At 37.1% G+C, this 19,970-nt stretch overlaps 1 protein-coding gene across 12 annotated transcripts in view; it reads left to right on the forward strand.

The window, feature by feature from the left end:
* The window catches only part of LOC139118496 (disks large homolog 1-like), a 176,638-nt gene that overhangs the window by 88,815 nt on the left and 67,853 nt on the right, over positions 1 to 19,970 (forward strand). For 7 of the 12 annotated variants that reach the window (XM_070681791.1, XM_070681790.1, XM_070681792.1 and 4 more), the window contains one exon: positions 611 to 766. In XM_070681791.1, coding sequence (XP_070537892.1) covers positions 611 to 766 — 156 coding nt within the window. Of the gene's footprint in view, positions 1 to 610; positions 767 to 7,207; positions 7,906 to 11,051; positions 11,121 to 19,970 lie in introns of those variants that run through there. The other 5 variants (XM_070681803.1, XM_070681804.1, XM_070681798.1 and 2 more) reach the window with 3 other exon arrangements.

Consider the following 19,970-nt stretch of genomic DNA (forward strand, 5'->3'; position numbering starts at 1 on the left):
TGCTAGTCTTGTAGTCTAGTTTGCTAGTCCTGTAGTCTAGATTGCTAGCCCTGTAGTGTAGTCTGTTAGTCCCCAGTCTAGTTTGCTAGGCCTGCAGCCTTGTTAATCTAGTTTACTAGTCCTGCAGTGAAGTTTGCTAGTCCTCTATACATTCTTTATCATACAAGTGCATTAGAATTGACTGGTCAATGTTTAGGCCAGTTGAATGGCATATGCATTGGTCTAAGCAAAACAATACTGTGGTCCCTGGACCCAGACCACTGGGCGTAACACTCATCCTAGGAATGGTAAGAACTTAATAATACAGCAATTTCACAGAGTTAACCCCAGCTGTCTTTGCATAGGACTGCTCCCACTGAGTCAAACCATTTGGGTTAGACCAAATTGTTGTGATGAAGGAGTTGAATAAACAAAAAAGGATATGAGAGACAAGCCGTGCAATAGGACATAAGGTAAGGATAAAGAGCCGTGTCATGGGAAATGAGGTAAGGATAAGGAGCCATCAAGAGGCTTCTTTAACATTTCTGTCTTCTTTTCAGCTAACAGATGTTAGTTTTCCAAACTTCACATCTGATGAGTGTTTTATTTTTGAATCTCCTCTTGTTTCTAGTACCGGTACAGAGATGATGAGCTGCCACCTCCGCCGCCAGAACTCATGCCGCAAGAAAGCACACCACGTCTAGTTCCTGTCCTCGGAAGCAGCTATGAAAGAAATGTTGAAAGTGTCCAGTCATATGTACAACAGACAAGGGTGTCCCCGCCGAGGGTAAGTGGAGTATGACATAATATCCAATTAGTGTAAGTAAGACCATCGCTACTGGCTTCCTGAGCATGTGTGCTGCCATTCAATACATCCACAACTTTAATAATCCTAGCTCTTTGAAATGACACAAATCATTTAAATTTCCCCTTCAAAACTTTGATACAATTTCTATCGTCTGAAACACCAGATATTCCCCCCTTGGTATGTTTTAAAAAATGCATGCAGATGTCTGGCCAGGTTTTCCAACGAAAATCTGTGACTCCCATAAGTCTAACATTTTACTTTATGCAAAGGAAATTTCAACTACATGAGTACAAATCTGAAGAGACAGAATGTACATGCTAAAATGATTTCAAATAGAAATCGAAATTGATAGTGCTGCAAGAGACGTTGACTGGCAACCCCCAATTACCCAACATGCAATGTTATATCTAGTGTTTTGATACGCCTTCCCCTACCCCTACCACCACACACACACACACACACACACACACACAATATAGCTGAGAGAAGAGGTGTGAGTGCCCTAGACATAAATTTTTTTTTTGTGAAATGTCTTCCTGACAGCTTTGGCTGTTTGATGTATGTGTGTGTGTGTGTGTCATATTTATAGCAAAGCTGAGTGCTTGTTTTCCAGTCATATGAGAAATAACCTGTCCATGCTCTGTTAAAGTGACATTGCAGTCTAATCAGTCAGTGATGTCAGAACTATTTTTGTTTCCATTCAGAGTTAATGGTATTATTTGTATATTGATTCACTTGCCAATAACACAGTGGTACCATTTTTTACATCACTGTATAAGGTAGCAATGGAACAGTCCAACTTGTGCAGCTGGTTGAAATTAGTGAAAAAATCAATTATGATTTTAATATCTCGACTGGTTGCTAAAAAAATTAATTAGTTCCGTAATTAAATTTTGAATGTTCTTGTAAAAGTATGATTGAATTCTATTAGATAATTAGATTTGTCAAAAATAATTAATTACTTCCTTGGTATACAAAATGAATTATTATATACAGCACAAATAATACTTGTGTATGGCAAAGTGTGTATTGGAATCAGAGCTACATTGAATGAGAAATTTTTTCTGTGTTGCGTACCAAAAATCTATTGATCAAAGCAGGGTATTCCATTCCTGTTTACTACAAGGAAATGAGTGTGGGAAAGCCCTCATTGACACATTCTAGTCTGTCTGTCTGTGGCATGAACAACTGTCAATACCAAAGTGCTGTGCTTAACTGATATGGCTACTTATTGCACTGCTCTTGTAAACTTTTATCCAAATCAATATACTCGGCATTTGTATAGTCAAGGAAATTAGGCGGTAATAATATGTGTGAGAGAGAGACAGAGAGAGACAGAGACAGAGACAGAGAGAGAGACAGAGAGCAAGAGAGAGAGAGAGAGAGAGAGAGAGAGAGAGAGAGAGAGAGAGAGAGATTCATTCATTGATATAGTATTTTTGTGATTTCATTGATGTAGCTATGCTCTCCCTTGTCAGTTAGAGAATATCTTCTTGGCATTCATCCTTTCATTTTTCAAGTCTCCTTAGAGGGGGAAAAAAAGTGGAAAGCTCATGGATTTAATTATGGCAGGGTAATTTGCTTAGCTGCAGTGGTCTGTCTGATGTGGTTTCAGAAATGGATCAGATTACCATTCAGATACTTGGTAGATCCCTCTTCAGGGCATCCTATAGTAATTGGGGCAATTTAATGTTCGCTAGGACTCCCCATGAAGGTTGTCTGTCTGTCTGTCAGGACATATGCAAACCACAGCCACTCTGTGTACATCTCAGACTTTAGGAAAGCTGGGAGGGAAAAAATGTCAGACATATCAAAAGGGGATCTGTCTAGCTTTAATACCCTTCCTGCTGGCACTGTTCTAAAAATACTCTAGTACTGAATTTGGTGCAGAAATCTATAAATATTTGTTGATAAGAAAAGTTTCTTAATCTCTGAAAGTGGCTGTCGTTTCGGCCCATGCTACCTGTCTCTTTGATTTTCTTAGAAATCCTACTGTGAACATAATTGTCCTCACTTAATGAAGGAGCTCTCTATTTATCCACTGTAGACTTCTGTAGGTCATGAACTCATGCCAGAGGCAGTGTTATAGGGTTTGACCCTGTATATTTTGTGGTGTCATTTCATCCATATCAAGGGAATAGTGGTAGTTTTAAAGCATTGAACAAAGTGGCCTATATTGGTCACCGTTCAATTCTGTCTTTTGAACGTTTGGTCAATATTTGCCATCTTGTTTGCTTCCGGAGTTCATAAATGACTGCTGTGTTCACCTTTCTATTCTGTGTGGAAAAAGTATGGGATAGGAAGTTTGTTGATCTGGTCAGTGTGTTGGTAAATTACCATGTGCCTCATTTAATCCTGTCATTTGAAAATTTTCAAAAATGATGAGTGCGACACACCATTCTGTTACAGATAGCAATGTCATCTAAAAAGTATCAGTGACAATGTCACAAATTTTGAAGAATAAAATTTGGTATGTTCAGTATTCCCATGTAGGAAGTATCTGAGGTATACACATGATTTAACTTTATGACAATATTTAGTCAAGGAGCTGTGGGTATTGGTGGCCTTTACATTTTTGGAATTAAATATCAGCCTTCCATTACCCCATCACAGAGATACATTGTTCAGGTCTATTTTGTGTGTTATGGTGCCAGCATTTTGCATAGGTATGTAGGCGTTTATTTTCTTTGTTTCACAAAGGGAGACTTTCCACCAACCAGTGGCAGCTGTTGTGTTCATTCACCTAATGCATGGTGAAATTGTATGTATGCTCTCAGTTTACACCAGGATCAATTCTGTTTTCAGACTTTTCCTGGGACATGGCAGACGATAAACAGTCCCAGTAGTGGGGCCGATGTAGATCTAATACTAATACCGTGTTCAGACTGGAAAAAATTGGAAACGTTTCTGTGACACTATTTGTGATTTGCAAACACACAGGATTGATATTTTGAATATGCTTGTGTCTATACTCACAAAATTAAGTCTTTTGTTTTGGTGTTTAAGCTGGCTTAATATGCCTGCCCTCTTGAGTTCAAAAGGTATATGTGGCCAAGCATACAGCATTGTAACAAGATGGCTGTCATGAACGGGTCATACTGGCTTGTCTTCTGTTTTTTTACCTGCTACATTTGTGTTCAACAACTTTTTTGTATTTCAGTTTCAGTACTTTGATCTTTTAGTGGCACTGATCAGCTCACCTGTTTAAACCCTTTTGTAGAGCTTTTCAGTCTCTACGGGTTCCAATCAGCATTCTCTGTATACTTTCTTCTGCCCAGACTGAGATATTGCAGACTGATCTCATTGTCACACCAATTATTGCCACAAGATATAGTGCTGTGTTCGGCAGCCATGACAAAAGGGAATGTTGGTTGATGTTTGTCATATGTTACAAATACACATCATGTGAGGGTGTTAAGAGGGCTCTAAAGAGGCTCAGTCCGTTCACAGCGAGTTGTGGATAGAGTTAATCCCTACACCAGCTCAGGTCTGGCCAGCTTAAATGTCTAAAATTTGAAACGTTTTAGAACTTCTTGGGAGCGTCCACAGGTAACTTTTTATGCCAGTATTGGACCGGAGCCATTTCAGAGGCATTTTAATGGCCTGTGTTTGAACGGCAAATAAAGATAGCGTCAAGTGCATGATATTTGCCTCTGATGAAATTCTGGAAAACTCTGTATTACTGTGATGCTCATACGTATTTCAACATCATTTCCAATTTTCTGTTAATATGAATGATGTAATACTTGCAATTTGGCTTATACTCCCAACAGTGGCCTGTCAGTAATTAATACAAACAGCAATATCAATGGTTTTCCTATGATAGGATGGTAAACAGTCAGTTCTCTTTTTAGAATTTCTCCCCTCTTGCCAACTAGCTATGGTACAGCCCAATTGATAGGTGGGATCAATCAACTAGAAAATTTGGGTGAAAGGTTAAACTGATCTGATTGAGTTACTTGCTAACCATGAAATGAAGAAGTAAAAGTTATGTCCATTTTCTAAGCCCTGGTTTTTCAGATATCGTGCAATTTATTTTGTCATATTTCTGTTAATAACAACAGGCGCAATTCACTGTGAAAATGAAATGGTTATTCCATCGAATGACACAGAATCTTGACTAAACATTATCTTCCATTCCAGTTGTTGAATCCCCCCATCCCTCATGCATCATCATAGATAGCTAGGATGCATGTATCATGTGGTACATGTAATTAGTCTAGTCCTGATGCCCACTGTGTAATTTCAGTGTCTGAGAGTCAAGGAATCCTTACAAGGAAATTCCTCACCTGATACAAAAAGGATTCTGACGTATTACCTGGATAATATTACTAGCAATCATGGTATAGTTTCCATCATTATCCGACCAGGCATATGAGTATAATAGAGTAACCCAAATTTGGACATTAGACTGACTGGTTTGTCCAGTTGAAATCAGCCTCATAAAGTAGTTAAATTGCCTTTGGTGAGTAATGCTCTGATAACTAAAAAGTTAACCCTCATAAATGCCATATTCTTTAATTTTCTGTACCATTCCTCATGAAAAACAGAAATATAGATTCAATATGAAACGTAATATTTAAAATATGAAATATAGTATAAATATAATATAGAAAGAGACATATAATGAAAAATGGCATTTTACATAATCATTAAATGCCTTTATCACTGCACATGCTGATATTTCATAATTAGTACAAATGCCCCCTTTTAATAATTTAACATTCCATAATAGCCAATCAAACTAACTTAATTCTGTGTGCTGAACTGCTGCTGTTTTCATTTTTCCTAGCAAATATTTCAAGTTTGTTTATTTGTAAAACGATGTTGAATTTTGAATATATGTGGTACATACCACCAAGAATACCCAGATATCAGGTCATGCAGAGTTGATTGAAATAGCAAGTTGAATGAATTGAAATCAATAGCTTCCAAAATGTAAATATTTGATTTGTCATATGTCATTAATTTGGCAAAGTGATGAAGCTACTGAATAATGTATTCATTTGTATAACCAAGGATGTTGCATCTCAGATATTTGAAACAAAAAAAAAAGTTTTTGAAAAACATTTCTGTTCAACAAGAAAATATATAAAAGTGAAAAGTTGATTAATATGAAAATGTGTAACTATATGAAAACGTGTATTGGGGAAGTATAGTTTGATAGGATTTATTTTGTCGACACTTTACAAAGTAGGTGTAGTGAGACACTGTAGAAAAATGAATAGTAAAATCTATGGAAAAGAATTTCTGGCTGCAGTTGGCCTTGTGCCTTTTTTGTTGCTGTGTACATCAGTATGTATCAAATTAGGATTAAAAATCGTGTGCAGTATAATATAACATCACATTATTTTTAGAAACACCGTCACAGACATTTTTATTTTTACAAGTTCCAAGTTCACATTGTACTTTGTTGCTGATTATCTTAATTAAAATCAACAGTGGAGTGTGGAAATTCAACTGAGTTGAGCAACCCTGCAGAAAATCAGTAAATACACATGTAACCAAAGCTTCAGGAGCTGTTTAAACAAAGATGTAACATGGGATATTTTGCAAATTTGACATTCCGTCTTCATCAGCCCATAAAAATCAAGTGACCTTGCATACATTAAAAAATGGAAATAGGCTTTAAAAATGGAACTAATCTTGCAAAAGCAATGTAATGTTGCCACTTCCTGCCCAACACAGTGTAAAAGACCCTAAAACCACAACTATGTGAATGTACTGTGCAGTACTGTCAGCAAAATGGCATTTGACTCTTACTTTCCGTTCTGTTCAGTAACTACAGAGAAGATGAGCCTAATTTCACATCTGTGGGGCACCATCAACCTTGATTTTCTTAAACATTTAATACTAACAGCCTCCAGCCTGCCTGACCTTTCAAAGGACACTATCTCTGCCTTGTTACAATTGCTGCTTTGTATTTAAACCATAGACAGTAGAAGCTTCTACTGTCTATGATTTAACAGGCTAAATTTATCAAAATAAGAACCACACGGCAGGTTTTGTTACACTTATGCAATGTGAGAGGAGTTGGTACTTGCATGCTTCCTGCGACTTGTATCAACTATTCCCAAAAAAGAAAAAGCTTGTATCATTGAAAAATTTTTTTTAATCTAAAAATAACTTGTAACTGTTCAACTGTGTGTAAAATCAATGACTGTTGATTTCAAATTTTCACAATTGACATTGTTACACTTCCCATTACTGTCCCCTGCTTTCCATACTTTAATTAATCCTTCAAATTGTTTACCGGAAAATCGCCCACAAATTGGTGGAACTGGCATATAGCTCTGATGACTGGTCTTTGTACAAAGTCATTTGCATTACTGATTGCTTGGACAATGGTGTTAGGTGGTGAACTCAGTTGACCCCAACTGGCGTGGTTTTAAGCCGGCAGTTAGGTGACGTCAAAAAGCCAGCTTTGGGAGTTGTTGTTCGCTTTGGGTGGTAGCCATCGTCTTTTACCCCTGAACTGCTCTTCAAAGTCAGCATCTGTGCACACAAACAAGGGTCCAAGTAGCAATAGGGGAGAGGGTAAAAGGTCAAAAGGTCACCACAAACTGAACTCTCCAGTGTCTTTCATATCCGTGGAGTGATGTGCCAAGCGTTCTAGTTGGACCAGGAGAGAGTCAAAGTTGTGGGAAAAAAGGACGACCCTTGGTGTACTGCTCGTCATGGATATCGTTGCCTTGTGAATGTCGGATCCACATGTAGGGCAAATCTGTTGAAAGACCAAGCTTGTGTGGAATGCAGTGTGGCTTTTTGTGATCGCTGGAGACTGTGCTGAGACGGTGTTGCACTGTCCTCCACCACCACTACCATTGCAGGCCGGTGTTTTATCACTGGAACAATCAGTCAATAGTGGGCCACCTTAGCTGTTATCAGGATTTACATCTGTGTCAGTGCCCCTGGGTTAATAATATAACAGCCCACTCCACTACAGAGGTAGTTTGGTTGGGTAGTCAGCCAGTTCCGTGACTTTGGCAACCCAAATATGCCCAACGTTGAGACCATTTAACTCAGTATCCGCTACACCAGTCATGTCTCAGTTTTTCAGTTGCTTCAAATCCACCAAAAAGCCGCCAAAAAAGTACACGAAGGAGGAAGAGCCAGAGGTAGGTTTGTCTCTTTGTAACTTGCTGTATGAGTCTGGACATGACGACTTCATTGCTTTTTGTTTGACTGTGGACTTTGCTCCATTGTGAAGCGATATGGATCCTGCCCAGACTTGGCTCACTGAAAGAGGGAAATAAACCAGTGGGGCCACAACAACAAGTTTCAGACAATTGGGTAGGTCTCAGGGGCAAGTACCAACCATAGAAAGCACTCTAGTCTTTGTCTGTTATCAATGGAGGCCATTCTGGCACAGAGTTACTTGCTGGGAAGTTTTCTTTTACCAATTTTTTTAACCGGAGAATCGAGGAGTGGGTGTCTTTATGCATGCAGGCGTGATATAGTATGGCAGTCGGCCATTGCAAAATTGGAGTTTAGAGGGTGTGACGAAATGGTACCTGCGGAGTTGTCTGTAACAATAGACATACCAAGCCTGCTGTTACTGAGCATGACAAATATTTAGCCACTGAGTCTCACAGACAAATGCTGACGCACAGTGGCAGATTAAATAGTATGGGCCCAGTGGTTTCCTCTCTGCGCAAGTTACCATGTAATGAATGACTTCAATTTTTTGTGTACTTTTTTTCTGTATAAACATACGTGTACGCACATGTATGTGAATATTCTCACGTGTGTGACTGTTTGACATGGCATGGCTATTAATTTAGGGGTTTATTATGTTCATTCTGTTGTGAACAGGGGACTCATAATTTTATACAATAATGTGTTCTATTTTTTTGAAGTCGTTTCAGCATAAAGTTCTTTCACGGGAGTATGCTAGTGTTCTGAATGGAATAGGGACCAATGATTTGTTTGCTCTCATTTTGTATTCAAAAGACCCATAAAATGGCTGCGGCCCAATGGTGAAAGTTGATAGGGCTAAGTGGGTAGGGAGCCATCACAGGTCACTTAGATCCGGTATGTTTGACAGTTCGTGTCTTCTCATCTCCACACACTGTCAACTGAAATAAGTATCATGCTATACAGACTAGTAATATTAAAACAATTTTTTTCTACAAAAAAGAAAATTGCACAAAGACGCAAAAAAATAAATGGTATAAATGTAAAAATTGAAATACAGTGAAAGGGTTTGTTTTGTGGTAAAAAAGCTGACAGGATGGAAATGAAATGGACAATTGTTTTGGATGAGTGGGTATACTGGTAATGGCTTTGCATCATTGAATATGCAATCTCATAGGAAACACCTGACTTATTTGTCACATCAGAAACAACTTATCTCCCGCCCCCAAGTCTTCATTCAAGAGAGCAGTTGCTGTTTGTGATTCTACATGAGGATGTGTTTTGTGTTTTGTTTCAAACTGCAATGCAAAGTGCTACTGACCCTGTTCCGCATGATGTTGTAAATTATCATATAAAAATATAAAAGTTACAACGAAATAGCAAAACAGAATGAGCTTAGAAAACAAAGATGTGTATGAATCCAGACCAGAATTCACTCGTCAACAATAACAATGCAGTCTACACATGTATAGGCTGAGTTGACAAGCTGAATACTGTGTATCTCAATATGCTTTGGGGAATAGAACAAGACATTATGGTTGACATTGAAACAAAAATGAAAAAACCCCAAAATTTATAGCTATAGTAACAACTCTCTATGTTGTTTCTATTCTATTATGTATGGTAGTTGCAAAGAAAAGGCATTCATTGTTGTAAAATCATCAAGGAAATTTGCAGACTTGTGAAAAACCTAAAAAATTGCAAGACACCACATAGGTATCTCACCAAGAAAATTCAAGGTATAATATTTTATGCCAGATTTAGACTTGATATTCAAATACCCAATAAATGTGATAGGAATAAATTCATAACCCAGTTGTCTACACATCTGAATCAAGATAGTGAGATTCTATTGGAAACAGGAGGTTATGATTAATGCTCGCAGGTACAGAGTTCAACACATTTATGAGGAATTCTGGATGAATTGTGGCGCTGTGCAAGATGCGTCTTTTGCAAATTTTCACTTTGTCATCATTTTATTTTTTCAAAGTATCATTTGGAATCTGTTCAAAATTATAAAGTTTGCAGGATGTTTCATGTGATTTCCTTGTCCAAAATATTTCAAAAATACATGTATAGAAAAATTACTTGAACTTTGAAATAGATATTATACAATTAATCAATGTTAAAAATGACGTGAAGTATGAAAATTAATGAACAGTTTGTTTGGCAGAAATTATGTTTGTTGCACCATATTGACAGTGAGGGAGAATGGAAGATAAATTGAAGACAGTGGTCTGTGTTCTGTGAAACCCTCCTAAAATGTAATAGCTGCATTTCTGCAGGTATTCTTAAATTATTGCTTAGTATCAACATATTTCTGATTGTCCTATTCACTAGTATTATCGCGTAGGCCTCTATATTTTGATGCATTTTAGTCAAGGGTGACAGTGTTTTTTTAGCGTGACATGAAACTAGAGAGAAATGTAGGTAACCGAAGATATGTGAAAATGTTTAAATTGTAGGTAAACTGCATCAGATATATTGAAAAAATTCATATGCATAGAAAGTGAAAAAATTGTGTCATCCGGTTCAACTGGAGAAACGGAAACCCTGTGAATAGAAAAAAATTGCTTTTTGAAAGCTATATCAGGAAGGCGGATAATGCTGTCAACATTTGCTCTAAAGAATGAATATTAAAATGCTGTCAGTTACACATCAGCTTTGTGAAGGAAAGAAAGGTGGGAAGAGACCAGAATGTATTATTCATGATATGGAAGTGGTTATGTTGTGTCTAAGTGTGCGAGTTCTGTAGCAGATTAGCAGTGAAGCTGTGGCAGGAGATGCTGAGCAGTAAGCTGGCATGTGATTTGTCAGTGGAGATACTTGAGATACAAGCAGGCAGGTGATTGGTTGATGAACAGCAAGGGAGGGAAAGATCTGTTGAGAGTTGAGGGATCCATTAATCAGCATTGTAGCATCAGTAATCACGACACCGGCACCTATTTATAGTGAACGTGCACGCATCTCTCCCATCTGAGTGGTGTTTTGCTGTGTGTATCAACCCTAGCAGAAATGCAAACATAGTGCCGTGGTTTGTACAAACACTGGGATAGAAAAAGAAAATTAATACTAATTCAACAAGGACCAAAATATATTTGCTGCTAGAGTACCAGAAGATTGTCTACAGTGAGATATAGGAATGAAGAGTGTGTGTAGGTATATGCATGAACTATTTACAGAGTACCCAGACGAGGTAGGTCTCCAACCTTATACTTTTTTGAGCTAACAGCTACAACAATATCCATAAGAGAGGATAAATTGGTTGTTACAAGTATCAACCCGTATGGATGGGAAGTCAAACCTCAGACACAGTGTAGTGTGTACAAACAGGTCTTCCTTCACCCTAGAAAAGAATTGGTATGACTTTAAAAAAGTGATAGTTAATGAATTTAGAATAAATTTATGAGTCATGTTCCAAAATTTGTTAGAAGTATTTGATTTATGAACATTTGACATGACTTAGAATTGTGGTTAGCTTTGTGACGAGCATCTATCACTCACCGACAGCCATTTATCATGAATACTATTACCATTGTCAGCAGTTGTTTTGTTTTTGTGAAACACACCTGTCTCACGCTTCCGTCAAAGTGTGAAAACGCTGCATAGGAACAAAAAGCAGTCATCAATTTTGGATGAAAAATGTGTCTAGCATGTAAAAAAAAGGTAGTTGAAAACACAAATATCCAAGAGAATATTGTTTTTTGGCGGGAAACTGTTATTGTGTAGAGAATAGGGGTCAACTTTGGAAGGTGAGTCATACAGAGTGATGACTTAGCCTTAGCCTTGAAATTCACAGCAGATCACAATGAAAACGAGGCAATTAGCATACGGTAATATTATACGTCTGTGCATGGCCGGTTAATTAAACGTGCTGGTGTGGAAATTAAAGATATGATAATAATTATCCATCTATGTCTGCTCCATCTGTGTCTCGTGCCAAGGGGAGAAATATAAAAGTATCAGGGGCTATCTAGGTCATTCTGGTCTGCACTTCCAGTGGGGAATCCCTTGGCTGTCTCCGATGATGACAGCTTTCAAAATTCCAAATGAAACTGAAAGGTCAGTTTATCAGATGGGGCGTGCCAAGACTTACTGTAACAGACCGTGGCACATAGACTGAGTCTTTTACTGAACTGATGAAAATAGCAGTGGTGAATTTGAAGTGACACATATTCTTTGAGTCTGTTGCATAGATGCATTACTCATATACTGTATGGAAATCTGCCCTTGAAGCTGGAATTTAAATTACAATCAGTTCCATGTTCATTGATGCTGTCATTCACAATTTTCAGACAGGTGTAAAAAAAATCACCTAGCGCTCTTCTGAATGAAAATCTTTGTGAAAGAAAGCAATGCCAATAATTCTTTTTTCATGAACATCACAAGAAAATGTGAAGGTTTTTTGGATGCTGTTTTTCACAGGATTTTGCAAATGATGGCATCAAAAGGAAAACATTACCATTTCTTGATAATTGACAGATCAATGTCGTGTTAGCATTCAAACCTGCATTTCATGGTAGACAAAGAATAATTATCAGGCAGGGAAGGAAATTGACCTTTTTCTTAGCAGCAATCTGCATCTTATAGAGGGAATATTAATTATCACCAGCATTTCAGATTTCTAAAAAGGTAATTTGGGAAACCATGAGGTGGTTGTGTGTATCCTTCGTTAACACACAATAAAACAATTAATTCTATTTTGATTGCAACTGCTCATAGCGTAATTAGATTATTTGTCAAATTAGGTAATTTTACTCCCTTAATTAACTGAAAAAATATACCACAATGCCTCCTTTGGGTTATTTGTTCGGATTCTATAATTAACTTGAAATATCATTTTATGCTTGAATTTTTTCCTGAGAAGCCCATAATTTGTATTACCACTGGAAAGATGATGATATTTTTGGGATGAAAGATGCATGCCATGTGCAGTTCTTTTGATGACGGAGCAAGGCACTGAATAAGACAAAAACTACCAAAGATGTGTAGCTTTCAGTGAAAGCTGCAAGCCATTGTTTCAAAGCAAAATAGACAAGCTGAAGGATCACAAATTTATACATTGTAATTTATAGAAGATTTCAAAGATTTTGGATAAATGGAATCGTCACAAATTTCTAAAGTGAATATCAAATTTGGAGAGAAAGACATTTTCTGCATTTTGTGCATGTGAAAAGACTATTTTGATGTAAAAAACAGTATTTGTTGCCAGAAGATACCATAAATTCACTTAAATCAGTGTTCTGATCAATTAGGCAAAGAACTTAAGATGCAAAATTGTTTTGTAACGCCTTTGAAAATGTGATTTATTCTTGGCAAGCCAAGTGTAAACAGATGAGATTCACGTGTCTGTGTAGAAGATATATAGTTTAAGTAGAAGATGAGTAATTCACAATGCCTGATTGTGTCACCCACAGCGTTTCCCCTAATGATGGATAAAATAATGAAGTAAAGCACCCGCAGCAAATGTTGCGGCAAAATACAGAATTGCTCTTTACATGCTCCCCCTTCAATAAATGGGACATGTGTCAATGCTCTCCTCAGACTGTCTGTCTGGTCTAAGCCACGTGTGAAGATGTGTGATTTCAGTTATGTCTGGGAATGACGTACAGCCTGCCTTGGGCTATCGCTGGGACGGCGAAGCATCGCACAAGTCTGATCGCGTACTGATTCGACATGTTTCTCAAGAGGATTTTCAAGTCACTGAGCAAAGACAATAGAAAGGCTACATGGCCTGTGTGTATTCGCATCTTAGTCATTCTTTGCTAATCAAAATTTGTCAATTCACACATAATATTTTTACAAACAGGTATAGTGAAAAAAGACACATGAAAGATTTACTTTCATCTACTGGCTTTTAACATTGTTTTCTCAATGTTGTATTTAAGCTGATTTCAGAAATGATATTCTAAATTGCCTTTGTCAAATGTGTAAAGAGTTAAGCAAAATATTGAATTCTGTGCAGGCGACTGGTTCTGCAAAGAAAGCAGAATTCTGCACCATGGCATGAAAAGCCATGATAACTATTTGTGATGTCTATCATTGTATAGAAAATGTTGATAATATCATAACATTATTAAGCAATACAGTACACTCACCAATGGTGTACCATGACATTTTGACCAGTTCACGACATACATGTATATGCACAAGCGGTAGCAATTGCATATTTTAAGTGAACTGGTCAAAATCAAGTGGTATACTGTCGCTGGGTGTGATTTTATTGCTATTATATCATAACAGTATATTGAAATTCTGGCATGGAATGTCAAAAAAAAGTATTTTTGTTCTAGGCGAGAGCTCGTGCATTTTCCAGCCGTGGTATATCGCAGTTGGTTCTTTCATGTCTCGACCAATCAGATCACTGTATTTGGGCCATCAAAATACTGGTATAATGGAATATATTATGTTGTAAGAAATATCAGGATAAATCAAAACTCTTAAGCATTTATCAATGAAATTAAGAAGCGCCAAAATTCATGATAAAAGATATTCATTGGTGTTTTGATATCAGTTTGAAAATGAAACTTAATAGTTTCCTCAACCACACCTTGGTTTGATGATAGCTCCCCTTGGTGGTAGGTATCAATCTTTCAAGTCCATCTACCCTTTACTGAACATTCCATGGATATTAAGTAAAGATTGAGCACAGCTTCCAGCACGGTTTTTCCCCCATATTGCTGGATTTTCGGTTTACCATTGAACTGCATCCAATTATGAAGAGAAGGCGATCTGATTACTTTGGCCGCAATGTTCCTTCTTTCTAAGGCTTGTATTTTCAGCCAGCAATATTACTCTTTTGATGTCCAAAAAAGTTGAAGGATCTATCATAAAGAGCATTATAAAATGCTGATGTTGGCATTTCATCTGGCAGATTGCTGTCATTCCTCTCTGCTGATGAGTGAAATAGCTAGGACATGGCGTAACACTGCAACATATATCTATGCAGTGTCACGTTCTTCCAGTCAAATTGATACAGCAGAGACAACATGTATACCGTTCCATTACTTGTATTAACTCTATAAAACGTCAGCGTTTGCTCCATGTAAAATCACCAGGAACCACGGAATGGATGTTCACAATTTCTCCATCCATCTTAAAAAAAACTTGCCTCCATCAGTTGATCAATCTGTCAATCAATCGATCTATCAATGACGCAGGCTGTCCATGACTCAATTGATTTCCACAGTCAGGTCACCAATCTGTTAGACACACTGTTAAAGGATGTGGCTACCTGCTGGTCAGATCATGAATAATTTACATATCATTGCTGATAGCAAATGTACTTGTTGAAGTAATCTAGGCATTGTGTAAACACATAGTCTATACCCACTTTCTGCTATGGAATACATGCAAAACCTTGAATGTATAAAGCATTCAAAGTCTTCGTCTGCAATACTGTTTACATTACTACTTTTTACACTCAGACCATTTCCCTGGAGAAATTTGCAATGACTCACATATGAAACTAAGTACTCACTGTGAAATTTAATCAGACAGTAAAATAATTCTGAGGATCAAGGTGTTTTGACCAAAAAAACCAACAACCCAACCTGCAGTGTGCAAACAGGCAGGGTGGTGGTATGTGGTAGTTTATCATGATACGGAAATGCCAATCTTGAGGCTCTGACGATTATCAGGATTATATCAGGTAGGAAATACTTCAGGGCATCATAATATCACTTGAGAATAAATGGCAAATGATATAGTATTTATAAAGCAATCTACATTCACTTCTGAAAAGAACCTGGGATTTTGAAATAGGCTTTGGAAACCCCTTTTGCCTGAACAGTCTTGAAGGCGTCTGTGATAGCATTGCTGTGAGCATCTGTCAAGGTGTGTTGCTGCGTCGTGCCACTGGGAATACAATTTCCATGGAGGGTTTGAATTATGTAATGGAGTCGTGATCCTCAGCCATGTGTGACCTTTCAGTTTCTGATATGCCATCTTCAACAACATCTTGAATGTGTCAATCTACCTTGCACAGATAGCCTTTTACATCACTTTTAATGTCATCATTTTGTGCATCATTTTTCTCAAAGAATCATATTTTGTGTGACATCAGTTTCATATCATAATAACGGCAACATTTTTACCTCAAAGAATGATATTGTTTGGACAACAGTGACAGACAGCTAACCCCCTTGGAGAATTTTATGAGAGAGAAGTCTTCAACTCATGGTTGTTGCATTACACACATACTAATAATGTGTGATGCTCAGTAACAAAACACTGTGTGAACTGTTATGCTGAAAACCAGGATGATAAAATGTTACACTTCCTCACAAATTTTAATACTGCATTATTAAACGGCCAAATGATAAAAGTAGATAAGGCTTCCTTCCACTTGTTTCCATAGAAACTGATATTTACATTGCTGTGGCGTGTGTAGCAGCTGTCACTTGTGACTCATGTTTCTATTTTTGAAAAGTGACCGAAATTTATCTTCGTCTTAATTTTTCTTTGGAGAAGATCTGGTGTTGTTTCTCCATTGCACATAATATCCCTTGCAACCACCCCATAGCCATGCATCAGTAGGTCCAACTGTAATATGAAAACATTTAAGGAGGTTAGAACAACATGATGAAACACGTTAGAATTATTGTTTGTGAAAGTGTGTGTTTGTCAAGAAAGTAGCACATACTAGATGATACAAAAACATGCCTTGTAATTAAATTATGAGGTATGTTCTCAGTAATAACCTCATATCTTACAGTTTAAAACCCTGGTTTTCAAGACAGCTTGTTTGTGAAGAAATAGGTTCAGAGGCATGAATGCTATAATACTTGTTTTTCATGCCCCTCGTTTGTGGCCCAAAAGAGGGTGCAAAGTTGTCTTTAATTATTTTGGTAAAATTCTGTAGTTAGCTTGCAAAAGATGCTATGTAAACAAATTTAGTCAAGAAACGCAAGTGAAACATTGAAATATCATGATTGGTTCATGGTGCCACAAGAATCTCCAGCTGAGGATTAGCAAAGCTGGCATGAGTCATGACCTGCCATGACCTTTGCACTTCCTTGATGTGTCTTGAGTCATTAATCTTTATGGTGTGTGACTGATGATCTGACACTGATAAATGGCATGCATTTTAACATCCTGAACATTCATAAAACTCTCTGTCGATGTTTGCATGTGTTAAAGATACATTCTGTTGGCCTGCTATGTGATTTTTAGCTTACTGAAAAATTAAATACAAACAGTTTATTGGTCAGTTAAACAATGTTACTTCATTGACATCTTGGAAAAGATGGAAATATATGTAAGGAAGGGTTACATTATTTAATGTATGAGAATATCTCGACTTAATTGTTGTGTGTATGTAAAAGATATGTGAATGGCCTCAGAATGATTAGTATTATACCATTTGTACATAAATACAAATGAAAGGTCCTTTATTCTTCACACAGTTGCCTTGTGAAACTACATGGATCATATTTTCCGTACCGTTTCCCATATCACTGTTACTGTCTTTTGTTATACAGAGCATCAAACAATGATACATAATGCTTGCTGAAGCATAATAGAATAGTGCAACATTTGTAAGCTGTACCATATGGTTTGTCCACATGCAATGTGTATCATTGTGTTGTTAGAATTAATTTAGGTTGGACGGTAAGGTCATTTTTGTCAATTTCAACATTGGACAGTATTCATTAAAAGCTTCAGTGACAGGCAGCCATATTTGGTATTTCAACATGCAGATATTAGTAACTGTAGATGATACACTGACAGAAAAGTGTTTCCTAGAACCAAAATATGATGAAAAAACTAGAACCTCTTGTCAATGTTGTGATGATAACTGACAATATCCATTTTTGCCACAAAAGACAAAACAAATTTAATCTGAAAAGGGTCATGAGTATATGTTATCTAGAAGACAGGAAAGACATAAACAATCCTGTTTTTGCCCATAGGGCTTTTTGATGTAACCTTTTACAAGTAGACTTTGGTTCATTCCAATTGTTTTCAAAGGGATGGGTGGTTCTAGATATTTCTGATCAACAAATAGAGGTTGCAAGGTTATGGAAGGATGTGAGGATGTAAGAATCAAAACAATAGGCAATAGGTATTCTGTTTTATCATATGGTTTTCTTGTATCAAAGTCATCTTTCAGTCCCAAGTAAAATGAAAAACAAAACTAGATTTGTTATAGACCCAATAAGTAATTTGGAAATCAGTCTTTCACGGGATATCTGCATGACCCATGTATTAAGGAAATTTGATATGCACAACATTAAAATTGAAATGACTCTCTCTTGTAAAGGAGGCATGAAAGGGCAATCCATCACTTGTCACATCAAAGATGCTATTAAATGGATTTCATGTCTGACATAAATCATTGTAGTGGTTACCCCTGAAGAGGAATTGCTCACAATCAGAGGAAGGTTGTCGTCTAAAGTTTCAGCAGTAATGAAATCAATTTGTTGGCTCTGGTGTGCAGTGAGGAGGCATTAGAATTCTCTTGTAAGTGTATTTCAAGCTACAGCAAAACCTCTAGAGATAAAAGCAGGTATGTCAATTCAATTTAGAGGGTGTGTCTTCTATTTGCAACCTTGTTCAATTTTTTTGCTCCGTTTTGGTTTTGAAGTACCGGTACTATGTTGTTTCATCAGGTATGGAATGTGGACAGACCTCTGAAAGCATAGGGAACATGTCGATACAGGGTCTTTGTTGCCCTCTAATTGTAGCCATGTGAGTGATAGATTTACAATGATTGATCTTGTGAATTCATTACAATATTTAGTTATAGCAATGGTTTAGTCTGTATTTACAAATGAAATAATATGCATCTTCTTGAGAATTATGTGACCAATCATCTCAGATATTTTCTAACAATGGTGATCACAGTAAACAGGCAGGGATGGTGTTTTTAGATCGATGCTCATGTGTACTTCAAGATCCCTGTGCATGATATTGGTTGGCTAGTTGCGCATTGAAACGGAAATTTCAGAAATTTGTGTGGTGGACAATAAGTATATGTTTTGGCTGATTCTTCCCGTCAGACATTACTGATACTTTCAATTTGGCATTTAAAATCTTCAGTTGAAGTTGCTAAGTAACAAACCATTGAACATCTCCATGGTTAAAGGTCAACTTTAGGATATATGCCTTTTAGAAGCAGTGATCAATTATTTCTTGTCCAAACAATACCTTCAGCACTGGTATTTGGTCAGCCTCATTATAGATCCAAAAACTCCACAGCCATCCACTCATACTAGTAAATATACAAAGGGATGTAGAAAATAGCTGGCAGCCAGCAAAACACAACAGGCTGTCAGCTAAAATTTTCAGACACTGAAAATGATTAGTTTAATAAAAAATCAGGATATTTTGCGGAAACTTGATGTGCTCACACACTACTTGCAACAACCTGTGCTTTTATCTTTACCACCTGTAACCAAAATTTTCTACATCCCTGAATACAATCCACAGATGCCCTATGGCCTCTGACCCCTGACCTCAAAGCAGTAGGTTTGTGCAGAGTCATTGGTGCATGTGGTGACAGATGCATCATTACCTGGTAGTGTCATACATTTTTTCAGAGAATATGAAGTTAATATCGTTTCAGGGTTCAGTTAAGGGAAAAATGTTCAATTACTTTGATGTTAAAATGGTTTGAAAAAAAATCTCAAAAAATGACAACTATAACAAAAAAAAGAAAGAGAGAGGTTGGGATGTTAAAATGGTTTGAAAAAAAATCTCAAAAAATGACAACTAAAAAAAAAAAAGAGAGAGGTTGGGATTCACTGTACACTTTGTAATACTAGGCTCAAGTCTCAAATGAATAACACCAGTCTGTGAAATTCTAAGATTGTGGTGTAACAGTGTAACATTCAGGAAGAAATTGTGATTCTTGAACAGCTACTGTAGATGTCTGCTGACTAGGCAAAACACTGCGTGCATATTTCTTCTCTACTTTGACAGAGCACCCTTTCCAAGGGGATTTGTGTTCACACATTTCAGGTTGACTGCTTTGGTAATGTGTGTACATACACCATCATTTTGACACTTCAAGTAGTCACAGATCTTGAAGTATCGTCATTGA

The sequence above is a fragment of the Ptychodera flava genome, chromosome 19, assembly GCF_041260155.1.
Source record: "Ptychodera flava strain L36383 chromosome 19, AS_Pfla_20210202, whole genome shotgun sequence".
NCBI classification, from domain to species: Eukaryota; Metazoa; Hemichordata; class Enteropneusta; family Ptychoderidae; genus Ptychodera; species Ptychodera flava.